This window comes from Ctenopharyngodon idella, chromosome 14 (genome assembly GCF_019924925.1).
Source record: "Ctenopharyngodon idella isolate HZGC_01 chromosome 14, HZGC01, whole genome shotgun sequence".
Lineage (NCBI taxonomy): Eukaryota > Metazoa > Chordata > Actinopteri > Cypriniformes > Xenocyprididae > Ctenopharyngodon > Ctenopharyngodon idella.
Genome location: NC_067233.1, coordinates 2,795,336 through 2,809,236, shown reverse-complemented (window position 1 = coordinate 2,809,236; position 13,901 = coordinate 2,795,336). Strand labels below are relative to the sequence as shown.

The window sequence follows — 13,901 nt, the reverse complement described above, 5'->3', positions numbered from 1 at the left end:
AATTTAAGATATTTTAGATGAAATCCGAGAGCTTTCTGATCCCAAAGAGAACCACATTCAAGGCCCAGAAAGGTAGTAAAGACACTGTTAAAATAGTCCATGTGACTACATAAAACAAAAATAATGACTTTATTCAATATTTAGCGCACAAAATGTATTTTCATCGCTTCATAACATTAAGATTGAACCACTGTAGTCACGTGGACTATTTTAACGATGTCTTTACTACCTTTCTGGGCCTTGAAAGTGGCAATAACATCGCAGTCTTTCAGAGGCCAGAAAGCTCACGGATTTCATCAAAAATATCTTAATTTGTGTTCTGAAGATGAGCAAATGTCTTATGGGTGTGGAACGACATGAGGGTGAGTAATTAATGACACAATTTTCATTTTTGAGTGAACTAACCCTTTAATAAATATGGGCCCACCTACCTGAAACATGAACATGGCCAGTTTCTCGTTGTACTCCCACTGTTTCATCGCAGTTTCCACCTCGGCTGGAGGAGCGGGCAGAGGAGACCCGCAGCCTTGGCTGGGAGACTGTCTGTAAAACTCTGCCACCTTCTGCAGCTGCTCCCACAGGTATTTAGTAATTATCTGAGTCCATTCTACAAAGCCAGACGAAACCAGTGAGGCATTGCAGAACAACGCCCAATTACACATCAAAACAACAGAGGACATTTTATCTCCTTACGAGTATTAAACGAGGACAGAGCCAAATTGCTGATGATGATGCACTAACCTATGCAGGGGTCAATGACATGCCTCTTCTTCACCTTGGTTTCAGTTATGGCAGCGTGATACGCACAAGTCATTTTAATCATCCAAGCAGATCGCATCACCGGCACAGAGTACTTGGCAAGGTAGCCAAACACTTCCTCTTTCTTGCTGAAGATGGGAACCTAGTGCGCACACAAACACAGCAATTAGACTGATGCAAAACTCAAGATAAAAGAGCATTTGACCTCCTCCTGTGAATTGCTCAGAGGTTTGTGTGCTAGATAACATGTTAGTTATCTAGAAAAAGGAACATGGCAAAAGCGAACCTTTTTAGCAAGCTGAGTAAGGGGTTTGGTCCCGGCCAAGTCCGTGAACCAATTATTAATGGAGCTCTGTGACCTCGCTGTGACGAGCCAGAAATTATCCTTCTGGTTAACCTGCGGCTTCCTCTTCCCAGTGTCTGGAAATGTGTTGCAGCGTAACTTCTCTGCAATGATGCTGCTGAAGTTTGAGCTGATCTGAGAAGCAGAAGGAAACAGGAATCGCCAGTTTAAATGAATGAGGATTTGACTAATAAAATCCATGCATGCAAATTGATAATCTTACCTTTGAAGGGTTGAAATTGACATTTTTAGCACTGCCATGTTCATCGCCTGAAACAGCTGGCTGGTTGTTAAATCCTTGTTTGACGTTCAATGCTGTTAACTCATCCTAAACAACGAGAGAGTGATGGTTTCGGTTTCTACATGCATATTTCATTCTCATTACAGTGTGCAGGAGTGTTAATCAAGCGCCAGTTAATCAGTCCTCCATCCTAATGAGTGATCAAAATTCAAAACTGAATTCAGACTGAAAAATCTGCAGGCACAAGTATAAGAGATCACATGCAATGCTGAACAATAAGATATATGATGCACTCCATATAATGTAATATATATATATATATATATATAAATATGAAATATTTTTCGCCCCCTTTTGTTTCAATCTTCTAGTTGACAACATAGTCTTAATCCGTTTGTGATTTAATGGTTGTGTCATGGACAGCATTTTAGGCATCACAGGCACGTACATCGGTTTTCACGCATAGATCATTAATATACAAAATGCTGAACTAACCAGTGATACCTACAAATGTTGCCTAGCTAGACAGCTCGCTAGGTTTTAAAACGCATCCATAAACACTTCAATCAACGAGCAGTTGTCAACAAACATAAACCGACAGTACAAACAGGCTATTGGGATTGTTTACATCCTAAATAAAGGTTTATTGATCGCAAATCCTTATTAAATTATTAGAAAAACACAAGATAATGATTAATAACAGTCATATATTTCATATGACGCGCTTTTTAAATGGCACCGCGACGATGAAAGTGGCTTTAAATAAGAAGCTCGATAAATATAGATCTTCACGTCATTTTTAAAGCTGAGTTTCACCAATAAAATGACCATTTTGTCCCTTTAATCATATGTAACAACAACCAAAGACGAAGACCGAAATCATTTGAGGCAATAAATGATGTTCAGCTAGTCGAGCCGTTCGGTTCATTGTTATTGGCCGTTTGCTGACGGCAGGGCCTCGTCTTAACACCGCTGAAAAACACTCTTTATTTTACCGTTTAAACGTTAAATTTGGCTACTGAGGAAGAGGGAAAGTCGCCTAACCTCCTTTTGCTTCGGGTCCTGTGGATAGACGTCTGGAGGACCGAGTCTGGGCCGTTTAAGAGGCCTGTGTTCGTAGCTTAAAATGCCGAAGGCAGCCATCATCCCCGCGGCATGTCAGCCCGGTGTGTGGCCGATCCTGAGCGCTGCTGTAGCGGCTAGAGCTCCGCAGCTTCACCGATGCTTCCGCTCCGACAGGAGTGATGGGAAAACACAAGACAACATAAAAGTCCCTCCAGAACAAAATAAGATTTGATTAAAAGGACTTTATTTGTTCTATCAAGAGCTTCTGCAGCGTCGTTGTGATTATTTTGTTTCGTGTTGTGTTTTTGATGAGTGATTAATGAAAATGCATTTACATGTATACTGTTTAGGATGATAAAAGTCCAAAGTGAGAACCATAAAATAATTAATATACAATGTTTATATAACGTTTGTCTTTATAGAGTGTCATATTTTAAGAAAAAGTCTTAAAAATTAAATTCAAAATTACATGAAATTTAAAAAAATAATCTTTATCCTTCAACTCTGGCACACACACACACACACACACACAAAGCAGTTAAATGTATAAATATACTTTTATTCAATAAAACATTTTTATAACAACCATAAAACAAGTGTTCAACAACCACAAAACTATAATCTCTGGATCTTAAAGAACAAGGCAACTCGTCTTAATGATAAACATATCTAAGCTTGTGAACTGATTTCTCTTTATCTTGATATTTCCAAGAGGAATATCTAAACAGATACTGCACGGTGTGGCATCAAAGTTCGTTTAAAAACAAAAAAATACACTCAAAGGCCTATAGACCCAAATTCCTGCATAATTCAGGTATCTAAATGTGCAATTTTCAGCTTGGAAAATACAAACAACTGTCATTCATTCCTGAAGAGATCGTGTAATGTAGTCTTGATATGAAGAAGTACAGGCGCTCCTCAAGAAAATAAGAGATATTTTGGGTTTTTTCTTTGATGACAGATCAGACAGAAATATGCACTTAGAATGCAAATAAAAATAGCAGTGTCTTAATGAATTATTATAAGAGTTCACATTGCACATTTTCTTCTCTAAAACACTAATTGCACAATGCTTTTGACAGATATCTGCCAAATATATAAAAGCAGAGGCACATATGAGTAACGACAACAGCATGAGCAAATAATAATAAAAAAATATGCATAATGAAAATAAAACACGTTTCTCTTTTTTGTGCTGATTTCTGGAATGATTGATTGGTATGTGACTGATCTGAATGTCATCTTTGGTTGGATTCATATGCATGAAAACGTCAGATAAGACAAATTAACAGGTTATGTTCAGTACATATCTTGCATACCTTTATAGAGCCCAACAAGAATTACAGCAAATAGATGAAAAAGAAAGACAAATGAATAAATGACATTTATCAGTGTGCAAAATTAACTTCTACCAAACTCAGGCAGAAGAAAGTCCAGCATGAGAAAAGCACTCAATCAACACTTGTTCGGACTGACTAGTCTGGATTATTCAGACATGAACACAAATAAAGTGCCATCAGCATGAATGTTTCCATTGGAAAGCTCTTCTTCAGGACATCATATAGTGTATGAACTCAAAATCTCTCAGTGTGCGACAACAACATTGTCATTATCTTATTAAACTATAAAGAACAAACAGAAAATCTCAGTTTCAGCAGCTTCAAGGATTTTTAATCTGCATCTGGTATAAATCTTCTCAGCAGGTTGGAGGGCCAGTCGTCCCTCTGAAGGTGTTGAGAAGAGCGTCCGCCGTGTGTTCAGTGCCCGCTTAGTTCTTACGGGTGAGCGTTTCTTCTGCTGCCTCCATCATGGCGTGAAAACACGAGTTTTCATTGGCCAGCAAGTTTGAAGGGGTGTCAAACTCCAAAATCTATTTCAAAGATGAAAAGATGTTACATGAACATAACTTTGTCTATATTTACTGTATGTAGTCCATAATGTAGCCTATATATTTTGGCAAAATATCAAACTAAGTTCAAATGACACATTAAAGGGTTAGTTCACCCAAAAATGAAAATTCTGTCATTTATTACTCACCCTCATGCCGTTCCACACCTGTAAGACCTTCGTTCATCTTCAGAACACAAATTAAGATATTTTTGATGAAATCCGATGGCTCAGTGAGGCCTCCATTGACAGCAATAACACTCCCTTTTTCAATGCCCAGAAACCTACTAAAAATGTATTTAAAACAGTTCATGTGACTACAGTGGTTCAACCTTAATATTATAAAGCGATGAGAATACTTTTTGTGCTCCAAAAATAACAAAATAGAGACTTTATTCCACAATATCTAGTGATGGGTGATTTCAAAACACTGCTTCACGAATCATAGGTTTTGAATCAGTGATTCGGAGCGCGTTTCAAACTGCCAAAGTCACGTAAACTGTTGAAGTTTCAAAACACTTATGACGTAACGAAGCCTCGTTTACTGAAATCATGTGATTTTGGCGCTCTGAACCACTGATTCGAAACAAATGATTTGTAAAGATTCGAAGCTTCATGAAGCAGTGTTTTGAAATCACCCATCACTGGATATTGTGGAATAAAGACGTTATTTTGTTATTTTTGGTGCACAAAAAGTATTCTTGTCACTTTATAATATTAAGGTTGAACCACTGTAGTCACATGAACTGTTTTAAATATGTTTTAGTAGCTTTCTGGGCATTGAAAAAGGGAGTGTTATTGCTGTCTATGAAGGCCTCACTGAGCCATCGGATTTCATCAAAAATATCTTAATTTGTGTTCTGAAGATGAACGAAGGTCTTACAGATGTGGGACGACATGAGGGTGAGTAATTAATGACAGAATTTTCATTTTTGGGTAAACTAACCCTTTAAGCTTTTCTTAAAACTAACTTTACTGTCCATCAGAGAATCCATCAGATAAACACCTTTAATACATAACACTGTTAAACATTTAATCGCATATGTTTATGTTTTTTGACCACTTTCTATCTCTGTATATTAAAAGTTTAACATCATTATGTTTTTTTAACACATTTATCTAATTTGAGACTGAAGATTGAACCTTCGGAGCTGATTATTATATTAAAGGATTAGTTCACTTCAGAATTCAAATTTCCTGATAATTTACTCATCCCCATGTCATCCAAGATTTTCATGTCTTTCTTTCTTCAGTCGAAAAGAAATTAAGGAAAACATTCCAGGATTTTTCTCCATATAGTGGACTTCACTGGGGTTCAACAGGTTGAAGGTCCAAATGTCAGTTTCAGTGCAGCTTCAAAGAGCTCTACACGATCCCAGACGAGGAATAAGAGTCTTATCTAGAGAAACAATCGGCCATTTTCTAAAAAAATAAATAAAAATGTATATACTTTTTAACCACAAATGCTCATCTTGCACTGCTCTGTAAGCATTAGGTAATCATGTTGGAAAGGTCACGCGTGACGTAGGTGGAAGTACCGCGGTAGAGTGAAAAACTCCATCTCATTTTCTCCTCCAACTTCAAAATCATCCGACATCGTTGTTTTACCTTTTTTGTAAAGGCCGTTGACTTAGTCTTTGCACGTTCACTTTGTAAACATTGGATCTGTACTTCCGCCTACGTCACGCGTGACCTTTCCAACGTGATTATGTAATGCGTGGCGCATTGCAGAGCAGTGCGAGATGAGCATTTGTGGTTAAAAAGTATATAATTTTTATTTATTTTTTTAGAAAATGGCCGATGGTTTCTCTAGATAAGACTCTTATTCCTCGTCTGGGATCATGTAGAGCTCTTTGAAGCTGCACTGAAACTGACATTTGGACCTTCAACCCGTTGAACCCCAGTGAAGTCCACTATATGGAGAAAAATCCTGGAATGTTTTCCTCAAAAACCTTCATTTCTTTTTCATCGTAGATGACATGGGGGTGAGTATATTATCAGGAAATTTTAATTCTGAAGTGAACTAATCCTTTAACTATGAACACATCCTACTAACACTTGACGATTAAAACTCTCCAAATACCATATGGTCATCACTGTATCATTATCATTAAAGCAAAAGCAGATGAAAGTGGAGACCCACCTGCCCCTGGTCCAGGACCATGATCCTGTCACAGTTCAGCACAGTGTTGAGGCGATGGGCAATCACTAGAGTGGTGCAGCTGCTGAAAGAGGTGCGAATCGTGTCCTGTATGAGGCGGTCTGTCTCTGTGTCAATAGCAGCTGTTGCCTCATCTAAGAGTAGGATCTGAAACACATCACAAGATCACATACAGCACAAGTTCTGTATATAATCAAAATATTTTTAACAGACAATTGTTTCTCTTTTCTTTTTCATTTCAACACACCATGAAATGGTTAGATAAGCACATAATGTACAGTTTTCTTTCCATATGTCTAATTGAAACAGGAATTGAAACAGACGTCACAGTTACGTCAGTCGCAGCTGCGCGCGCAGAGTGGTGGCAGAAAAACAGCGGTAACATGTTTTTTTATGGGGCTTTTGGATGTCAGAATCGGAATGCAAAAAAATATAGTCTTAATTTTTATAGAATACCGTCGTTGAAGATGCGCTTTGTAGCGTTTATGTTGCAAGTCACAGACTGGACTGATGAAACCTGCAATGATTAGTTAAAGCAGGAATTTGATGTAAACAGTAAGTCTACATAATATTCACATACGCAGTTCATAGGGGACATACATACATAACAGTTAAAGCATGAAATAATATTTAAACCTATAACATTTTTACATAGATAACTTTTAAACATAGCCTATAGCATTTTTATCTCACAATTCTGACTTTTTTTCTTGCATTTGCGTGTTTATATCTCACAGTTCGGACGTTTACATCAATTCTGAGGGGAAAAAAAGTCAGAGTTGCGGGATATAAACTTGCAATTCTGAGGAAAAAAGACAGAATAACGAGTATATCTTACAATTCTGTTTTTCCTTCTAAGAATTGTGCGACTCGGATTTGAGAGAAAAAAAGTGACAATTGTGAGATATAAACTCGAAATTAAGTTTTATTCACAGACTGTGGGCCCTATCATACACCCAGTGCAATGTGACGGCAGGCGCGACGCAAGTGTTTTTTGCTAGTTTCATCCCAACGCAGTTATCATTTTCACGTCCAGCGCCCACGTTGTTTAAATAGCAAATGCACTCATGCCCATCTGTTCACCTATGGGAGTGCTGGTCTAAAAACGAGGTGTGTTCAGGTGCATTGTTGGCGTGTTGCTATTTTGAGGAAACTGAAAACGACTGCGCCATTGACCAACAAAAACCTGCTCTAAAGTCAAATTATTGTTATTTAAAGGGTGTGTTAGTAATATGCACCTATAGGTCGGTGCACAACACGCTTGTTACACATGCCAAAATATTAAAAATGCCTACATGTCATAATGGATAATCATTGCATGTATCAGAATGACCTATTTGCAGTAATGACAAATGAAATTGGCTAATTATTTGACCAATCATGACAATACACACACGTATTTAAACTGACTCGTCAGTTTGAGGGTGTCTATATTCCGCCATGTAAATAGTGAATCCGCCATGGCGTGAGGGCAACTGGATTTTAAAGGGAATGGGAGATGAGACTCTGATTGGTTTATTGCACGTTACGCCCAAAACACACCCATGACTCATTAAGAGAATAGGTACAACCCTTTTAGACCATGCGCGCTGACCATTTTTCCCGTCGTTAAACTAGCAAAAGAGGATTTGGACACGCCCTAAGTGCACCATGTGCTTCAGACCATGTGCTTAGATCATTAAAATAGGGCCCTGCTACTGCAGAACTGTCATTTTCTGCCACCAATTAGGCTCCGCCCACGAAAACGCCATCGCTGTTTGCAAACACCCAAATGGTCTATTAATTTAACCAATAGTCTTTCATTTTTGTTCAAGAACATACACAAACAATTCTATAAAAATATGTTTATTATTTAAATTAAGTTGTATAAATCAGTGGTTCTCAACCAGGGGTCACTACCATACTTACAAGAGAAATTATTTTTAAAAACATTATGCCGAATCCTCATCCAGGTAAATCACGAACAATAAATTCATTGGTTAATTATAATTGTTTTAGTGACTTATTGTAATTTACAGAAACAAGAACTCATAGATTAAAATAAGTTTTGTTTCTTCTAATATTGTTGTGTCCTTGGAGTCAAAAAGGTTGATAACCACTGCTATAAATTTTCCCTGAAGAGCATTATTTATCTAAGTGAACAAACTGCTTGTATGTCACAGATGTAATTCCTGTGGGGACGTTTGCTTCATATGAACTGTTCTGTACAGACAGTTACGTCATGAACCTTTCTGTTATCATTACACATTTTGTGCAAAGCTTCCCAGGTTTACATTATCAGCAAGTTTAAAAAACAAAAAGAAAAGATTGGATACAATTTTATACTTGCAATAGTCATTCACTATCTGCCATGTGGTGGCAATGTTTAGCCATTTTTCAACAGCTGAGATTCACCAGAATTTTAGATCAGTGCTTCTCAACAGCAGGAAAAAAACAATGATGCAAATAATATACTGCAACTAACCATATAATTAAATAGAGTTAGGGTTTTAAAATGGGGAGAAATTTGTCTATGGTCGTCCATGATAACAAAACTACATTAAAAGTGTGCGATTAAATGAACATAGGAACCTAACATAACTGGATGATAAACTGTGAACCGACTGAACAACTTTAATCCACACACACCAGGAAAAACATCAACCCTTTTAAAGGAGAAAAGCTCTTAAAACAATTCTTTAACATCTTCTGTCATCATTTGCTCACCCTCATGTCGTTCCAAACCTGTATGACTTTCTTTCTTCTGTGGAACATAAAAGAACATATTTTGAAGAATGCTGTCAATCAAACAATTTTGGTTCCTAATGATTTCCATTGTATTTTTTGTAACTGTAATGGAAGTCAATGGGAACCGAAACTGATTGGTTGACAACATTCACGTGTGACCTTTCCAACGTGATTACGTAATGCGTGGCGCATCGCAGAGCAGTGCAAGATGAGCATTTGTGGTAAAAAGTATATAAATTTTTATTTTTTTTTAGAAAATGACCAATTGTTTCTCTAGATAAGACTCTTATTCCTCGTCTGGGATCATGTAGAGCTCTTTGAAGCTGCACTGAAACTGACATTTGGACCTTCAACCTGTTGAACCCCAGTAAAGTCCACTATATGGAGAAAAATCCTGAAATGTTTTCCTTAATTTCTTTTCGACTGAAGAAAGAAAGACATAAACATCTTGGATGACATGAGGGTGAGTAAATGATCAGGAAATTGTAATTCTTAAGCGAACTAATCCTGTAGAGCATTTCTGATCTTAACATTTACCTTGCTGTGTCTTAGAAGAGCTCTGGCCACACACAGTAGTTGTCTCTCTCCCACTGAGAAGTTCTCTCCATTATCCATCACCTCTGAATGCAGTGAATTAGTCAACCCACTAACCTGAAACCAAATCAACACATGACAGCCTCTAAGGCACAGCTACTCAAAGTCATTTGCCTTTGGAAAATCATTCCAAAATCTCCTGCTCTTACTCACCATGTCCTTAATGTGCGTTTTCTCCAGTGCTTCCCAGATCTGTGCATCTGTATATTCATCCAAAGGATCCAGATTTGATCTTTTGGTGAGATAAGCAACTTAGTCCACATGGTCAACATAAACTGACCCTAGTCTTAAGGCCCGTTCACACCAAGAAAGATAACTATAAATATATAGTTCTAAAAATAGTTCTGAATATAAAAGAATAGCACTGTAATGATAACGATATAGAGAAACAATATATTTGGGATCACTTTCAGAACGATTTTTTCCAGCTGTTCAACAATAAAACACTGACAGCCAATCAGAATCCATTAATTTTAGGGCTCGCGCATTTAAAATGGCGGACACATTGCGGAAAAGTTAATCGCCGAGGTCCAGAAAAAAGTCAAACCCTCTTTTCAAAGATACTTTAAAGAAAATGGATATATGGAAAACTAATCGGTCATACCCTCAGAATAAATGGTGAGAAGTATTAACAATGAGATCAGGCTAGCAAACAGTGTAAAATAAAATTACCTCAGGTATCCAGCGGTAGTTTCGACAACATTGTCGTGCTTCCTTTGAAGTTGTGGTGAAAAAGACTAGGCGTTGTTATCATTCGTTGGTGTGGATGCAAATATAGTTATCTTTATAGTTATCGTTCTTGGTGTGAACGGGCCTTAATTCATCAATGCACACGATTCATCAAGTGCGTGTTATTCCAAAGAAACAAAATCTTTGCAATGTTTCATTAAAATTTGTGACCCGTGCTGGCAAAATGAGTCGCATTGAGCAAATTATCAAAAATGAGTTATTGATATTCTCACGTTCTCTATTAAAAAACCTTCAAAATGATGTATGATTTCTTGGAATCTGACAAAAAAATGACTGAGCTACACCTGTTTGAAGTCGATAGAGTCAGAAAAGTCAATTTTGAGAAAAATCAAGTTAAAGTTTTTTGAAGGATCCAAAACAAAATCACCATATCTTAAAATCCCTGCAATACCACCAAATTTGAAACAAACCAAGTCAAACCCAATATCTATAGGAAATATATATATATATATATATTCAACTTTTTTCCATGATTCCACAATTGTTTGATTAACATTAATGAAACAGACAGCCTATATATTGAGCCCTACTGTACCAAACGGTTCTAATATAATGTTACACATCAGATGTTTTTCCCCAACAGTTAACCAAATGGTCATTTAGTACATAACAGATAATGTTTGTGTGAATACTCGCCAAGACAGATTTTTTGAAATACTGTCATTCTGTGTATATGTGTATATCAGGATCGTGCGCTGTCTGAGGCGTCTTTGTGCGTACGCTTCGGATCTGTCAGTCAGCGTGAGTAAGATCGCTTTGTTTACATCAGCATGAGTTTGAAAATCACATTTCATTGGTTCAGACTCGAGAATTCGCTATGAATATTCTCAACGTTGTAATGCTGCGCTTTAAAACGATACCGAACTTGTGCTGAGGGAAGCGCCAGTCGTCCAGAAGCGATCAGAGAAAAACAGCATTTTTCATGGTCAAAGGAAAGGTACTCCTCTCAGAAAACGTACAAATAAAGATACTTTTAGATGTTTAATTGCTATTTGGAGCATTGGGATCGCTAGACGAGGGCTTAATGAACTCATTTTTGTGAAAATCTCAATTTCGACCAAAATTGACATGATTTTTCACTTGTTTTGCCTGTAGCTCGAAATTAACCCATGCGCATTCCAACTAATTTTTTCAGCACGGGTCACTTTGTTTTGGCCCTCCATTCTGCTATGCAACGCCCACTTTTTCACAATCTGATCAATTCCAGATGGATAAACTTTCACATTGAAGTACTATACATCACATTACAGAAGTGAACTGTATCATTTTGACTTCAGGAGCTGATAGCACATGGATAGTCTTGGTAAAGTGACGTGGACCATACCTGACAGTACCAATGAAAAGAACTGGCTCTTGGGGGATGACTGACAGCTTGCTCCTCAAGTCCTCCAGACCAATGTGAGCGATGTTGACATCATCAATGGTGATTGATCCACAGCTGAGCTCTGCTAGTCTGAAGAGTGCGACGCCCAGTGAAGATTTCCCTGAAGAAACAACCAACCTGTGTCACAATCTATTTCCTCCACCATTAATATGACCCGCAGTACAGATGAACACAAGTAACATCTGATAGGATAAAAAAAGTCAAGTAGACAAGTGTACCTGAGCCCGTTCTGCCAACTATCCCAACGGTCTCCTCTGGAAGAACGCTAAAGGAGATATTCTTCAGAACCAGAGGAAGACCATCCCGATATCGCATTTCTACATTCTGGAAGGTGATTCGTCCGTTCGCCGGCCAGCTGGAAGCGGAAGCGGAGGATCCGGTGATCTGTCGAGGACCTTCGCTTTCCAGGTTCTGAGTAAATAAATGACATAATGATCATACTTTGTGCTTCAGAACTCAGCGAGACTGAGTTATTGGCTTCATTAATCACAGTAAAATGCTCTCCGCCACTTGGGCGGCAGCTAAGACAGCTGTACTGTTCTGCTTTGATAAGAGCCTCCTGAAACAAGCTGTGTCATATGCTATGATGTTCTGACTGGCAATTAACGCATCCCATGAAGCCCGCTGAGCGGGATATAGCAGGCTTACAATGCAGCGCACTGACCGCTGAGAGCTGTTGTCTTGGGTGCGCTGTCAATTGAATAACAAACGGTCTGTCCCTTTCTATCTGACATTGACACAACCAGCACGCATGTGTCACAGATGCTTCTACCTTTATGTAATGATTGATCCGCTCCACTGATGTAAATCGGGCTTCGGTTTCAGAAAGGAGCCTCACGGTGAACTGAAACAGGCCAGTCAGCTGGATATGGGAAGAAGGGAAAGAAAATGGACAATGAATAACAATTAGGAGCAATAGCAAGCAATGTTAAGTAACGGTACAAGCTTCCCATGCAACTCATCCCCCACTCAGATGTGAGAGCAGCGCACCTGTACGGCATAGGAGATGGCCAGGCCCGCGTAGGCTGGGGGAATGTGGCCGTGCATGAAGACGATGAGGAGGGCTATAGTGGTGATGAGAGAAATACTGATAAGATCCAGACGCACGGCCAGCCAACGCATAGCACAGCTGAACAGATAGTGACACGCTTGGTTTGTGTCAAGCAGGGCTTGATTCCTGGTGGAACAGAACAGATATTCAGCCAAAATCCTCATTTTGTAATTTTATTCATAACATACTTTGAATCTTATATACACACATACAAAGTCTGTGGTCAGATTTTAATGTTTTTGAAAGAAGTTGCCCCTTTTCACAAGATGTAATATAAGTCTCTGGTGTCTCCAGAATGTGTCTGTGAAGTTTCAGCTCAAAATACCCCACAGATCATTTATTATAGCTTGTCAAATTTGCCCCTATTTGGGTGTTTTTGTGTGTGTCCCTTTAAATGCAAAAGAGCTGCTGCTCCCGGCCCCCTTTCCAGAAGAGGAACAGCTCGCGCTTCGGTTGCTCAACAACAACAAAGCTGGAGAATCTCACGCAGACAAAATGAGGATTGTCAGTAACGGTGTTCAGCCTTACATTGTTCAAACCGGAGTCGACACTGATGGAGAGACTCAGGAAGAAGTTACAACTTTTAGACGTTTCTGAATGGTTAGTGGATAAATTTATGTAGTTGCTGTGGAGTTGATTCAACTCATCCACTAGCATGTGCCATCATGTTAATGTTTTGTGTTGAATTGACCCTCGTTTGTGAAGCAGTCCGGCGTAAAATGACGGCATGTCAACAACACTCTACTACAACAACTCTTCCTCTTCTCTAAAGCAGCCCAACATGGCCTCACCCCCTTTGTTGCATGTTCTCGGGGCGGGGTTTATGTAAATTTTAGGGTTAGTGATGTCACCAACCCAGGAAGAAGCTTGCTGTAGTCCCTACCAGCCATTTGTTGTAGTCCTTAAACAGAAAATATCTCCCTTTGCATTGAACTTTGC

General features: G+C 38.6%; 2 protein-coding genes across 10 annotated transcripts in view; both read right to left on the bottom strand.

Moving 5' to 3' along the window:
- The window catches only part of med12 (mediator complex subunit 12), a 36,933-nt gene extending 34,337 nt beyond the window's left edge, over positions 1–2,596 (bottom strand). For all 8 annotated transcript variants that reach the window (XR_007924816.1, XM_051859840.1, XM_051859842.1 and 5 more), the window contains exons 1-5: positions 2,388–2,596; positions 1,326–1,430; positions 1,046–1,237; positions 742–901; positions 432–607 (exon numbers count right to left, since the gene is read on the bottom strand). Coding sequence is in view for 7 of the 8 variants with exons in the window: in XM_051859840.1 (XP_051715800.1) it covers positions 432–607; positions 742–901; positions 1,046–1,237; positions 1,326–1,430; positions 2,388–2,489 (735 nt within the window). In the remaining variant the exon portion in view is untranslated. The remainder of the gene's footprint in view (positions 1–431; positions 608–741; positions 902–1,045; positions 1,238–1,325; positions 1,431–2,387) is intronic.
- A 350-nt stretch (positions 2,597–2,946) lies between these two features.
- Positions 2,947–13,901, bottom strand: part of wu:fb13g09 (ATP-binding cassette sub-family C member 5) — a 49,447-nt gene continuing 38,492 nt past the window's right edge. For both annotated transcript variants that reach the window (XM_051859847.1, XM_051859849.1), the window contains 8 exons: positions 12,902–13,088; positions 12,684–12,773; positions 12,130–12,322; positions 11,852–12,011; positions 9,931–10,009; positions 9,721–9,834; positions 6,439–6,603; positions 2,947–4,278 (listed from right to left, as the gene is read on the bottom strand). In XM_051859847.1, coding sequence (XP_051715807.1) covers positions 4,177–4,278; positions 6,439–6,603; positions 9,721–9,834; positions 9,931–10,009; positions 11,852–12,011; positions 12,130–12,322; positions 12,684–12,773; positions 12,902–13,088 — 1,090 coding nt within the window. In that variant the 3' untranslated portion in view covers positions 2,947–4,176. The remainder of the gene's footprint in view (positions 4,279–6,438; positions 6,604–9,720; positions 9,835–9,930; positions 10,010–11,851; positions 12,012–12,129; positions 12,323–12,683; positions 12,774–12,901; positions 13,089–13,901) is intronic.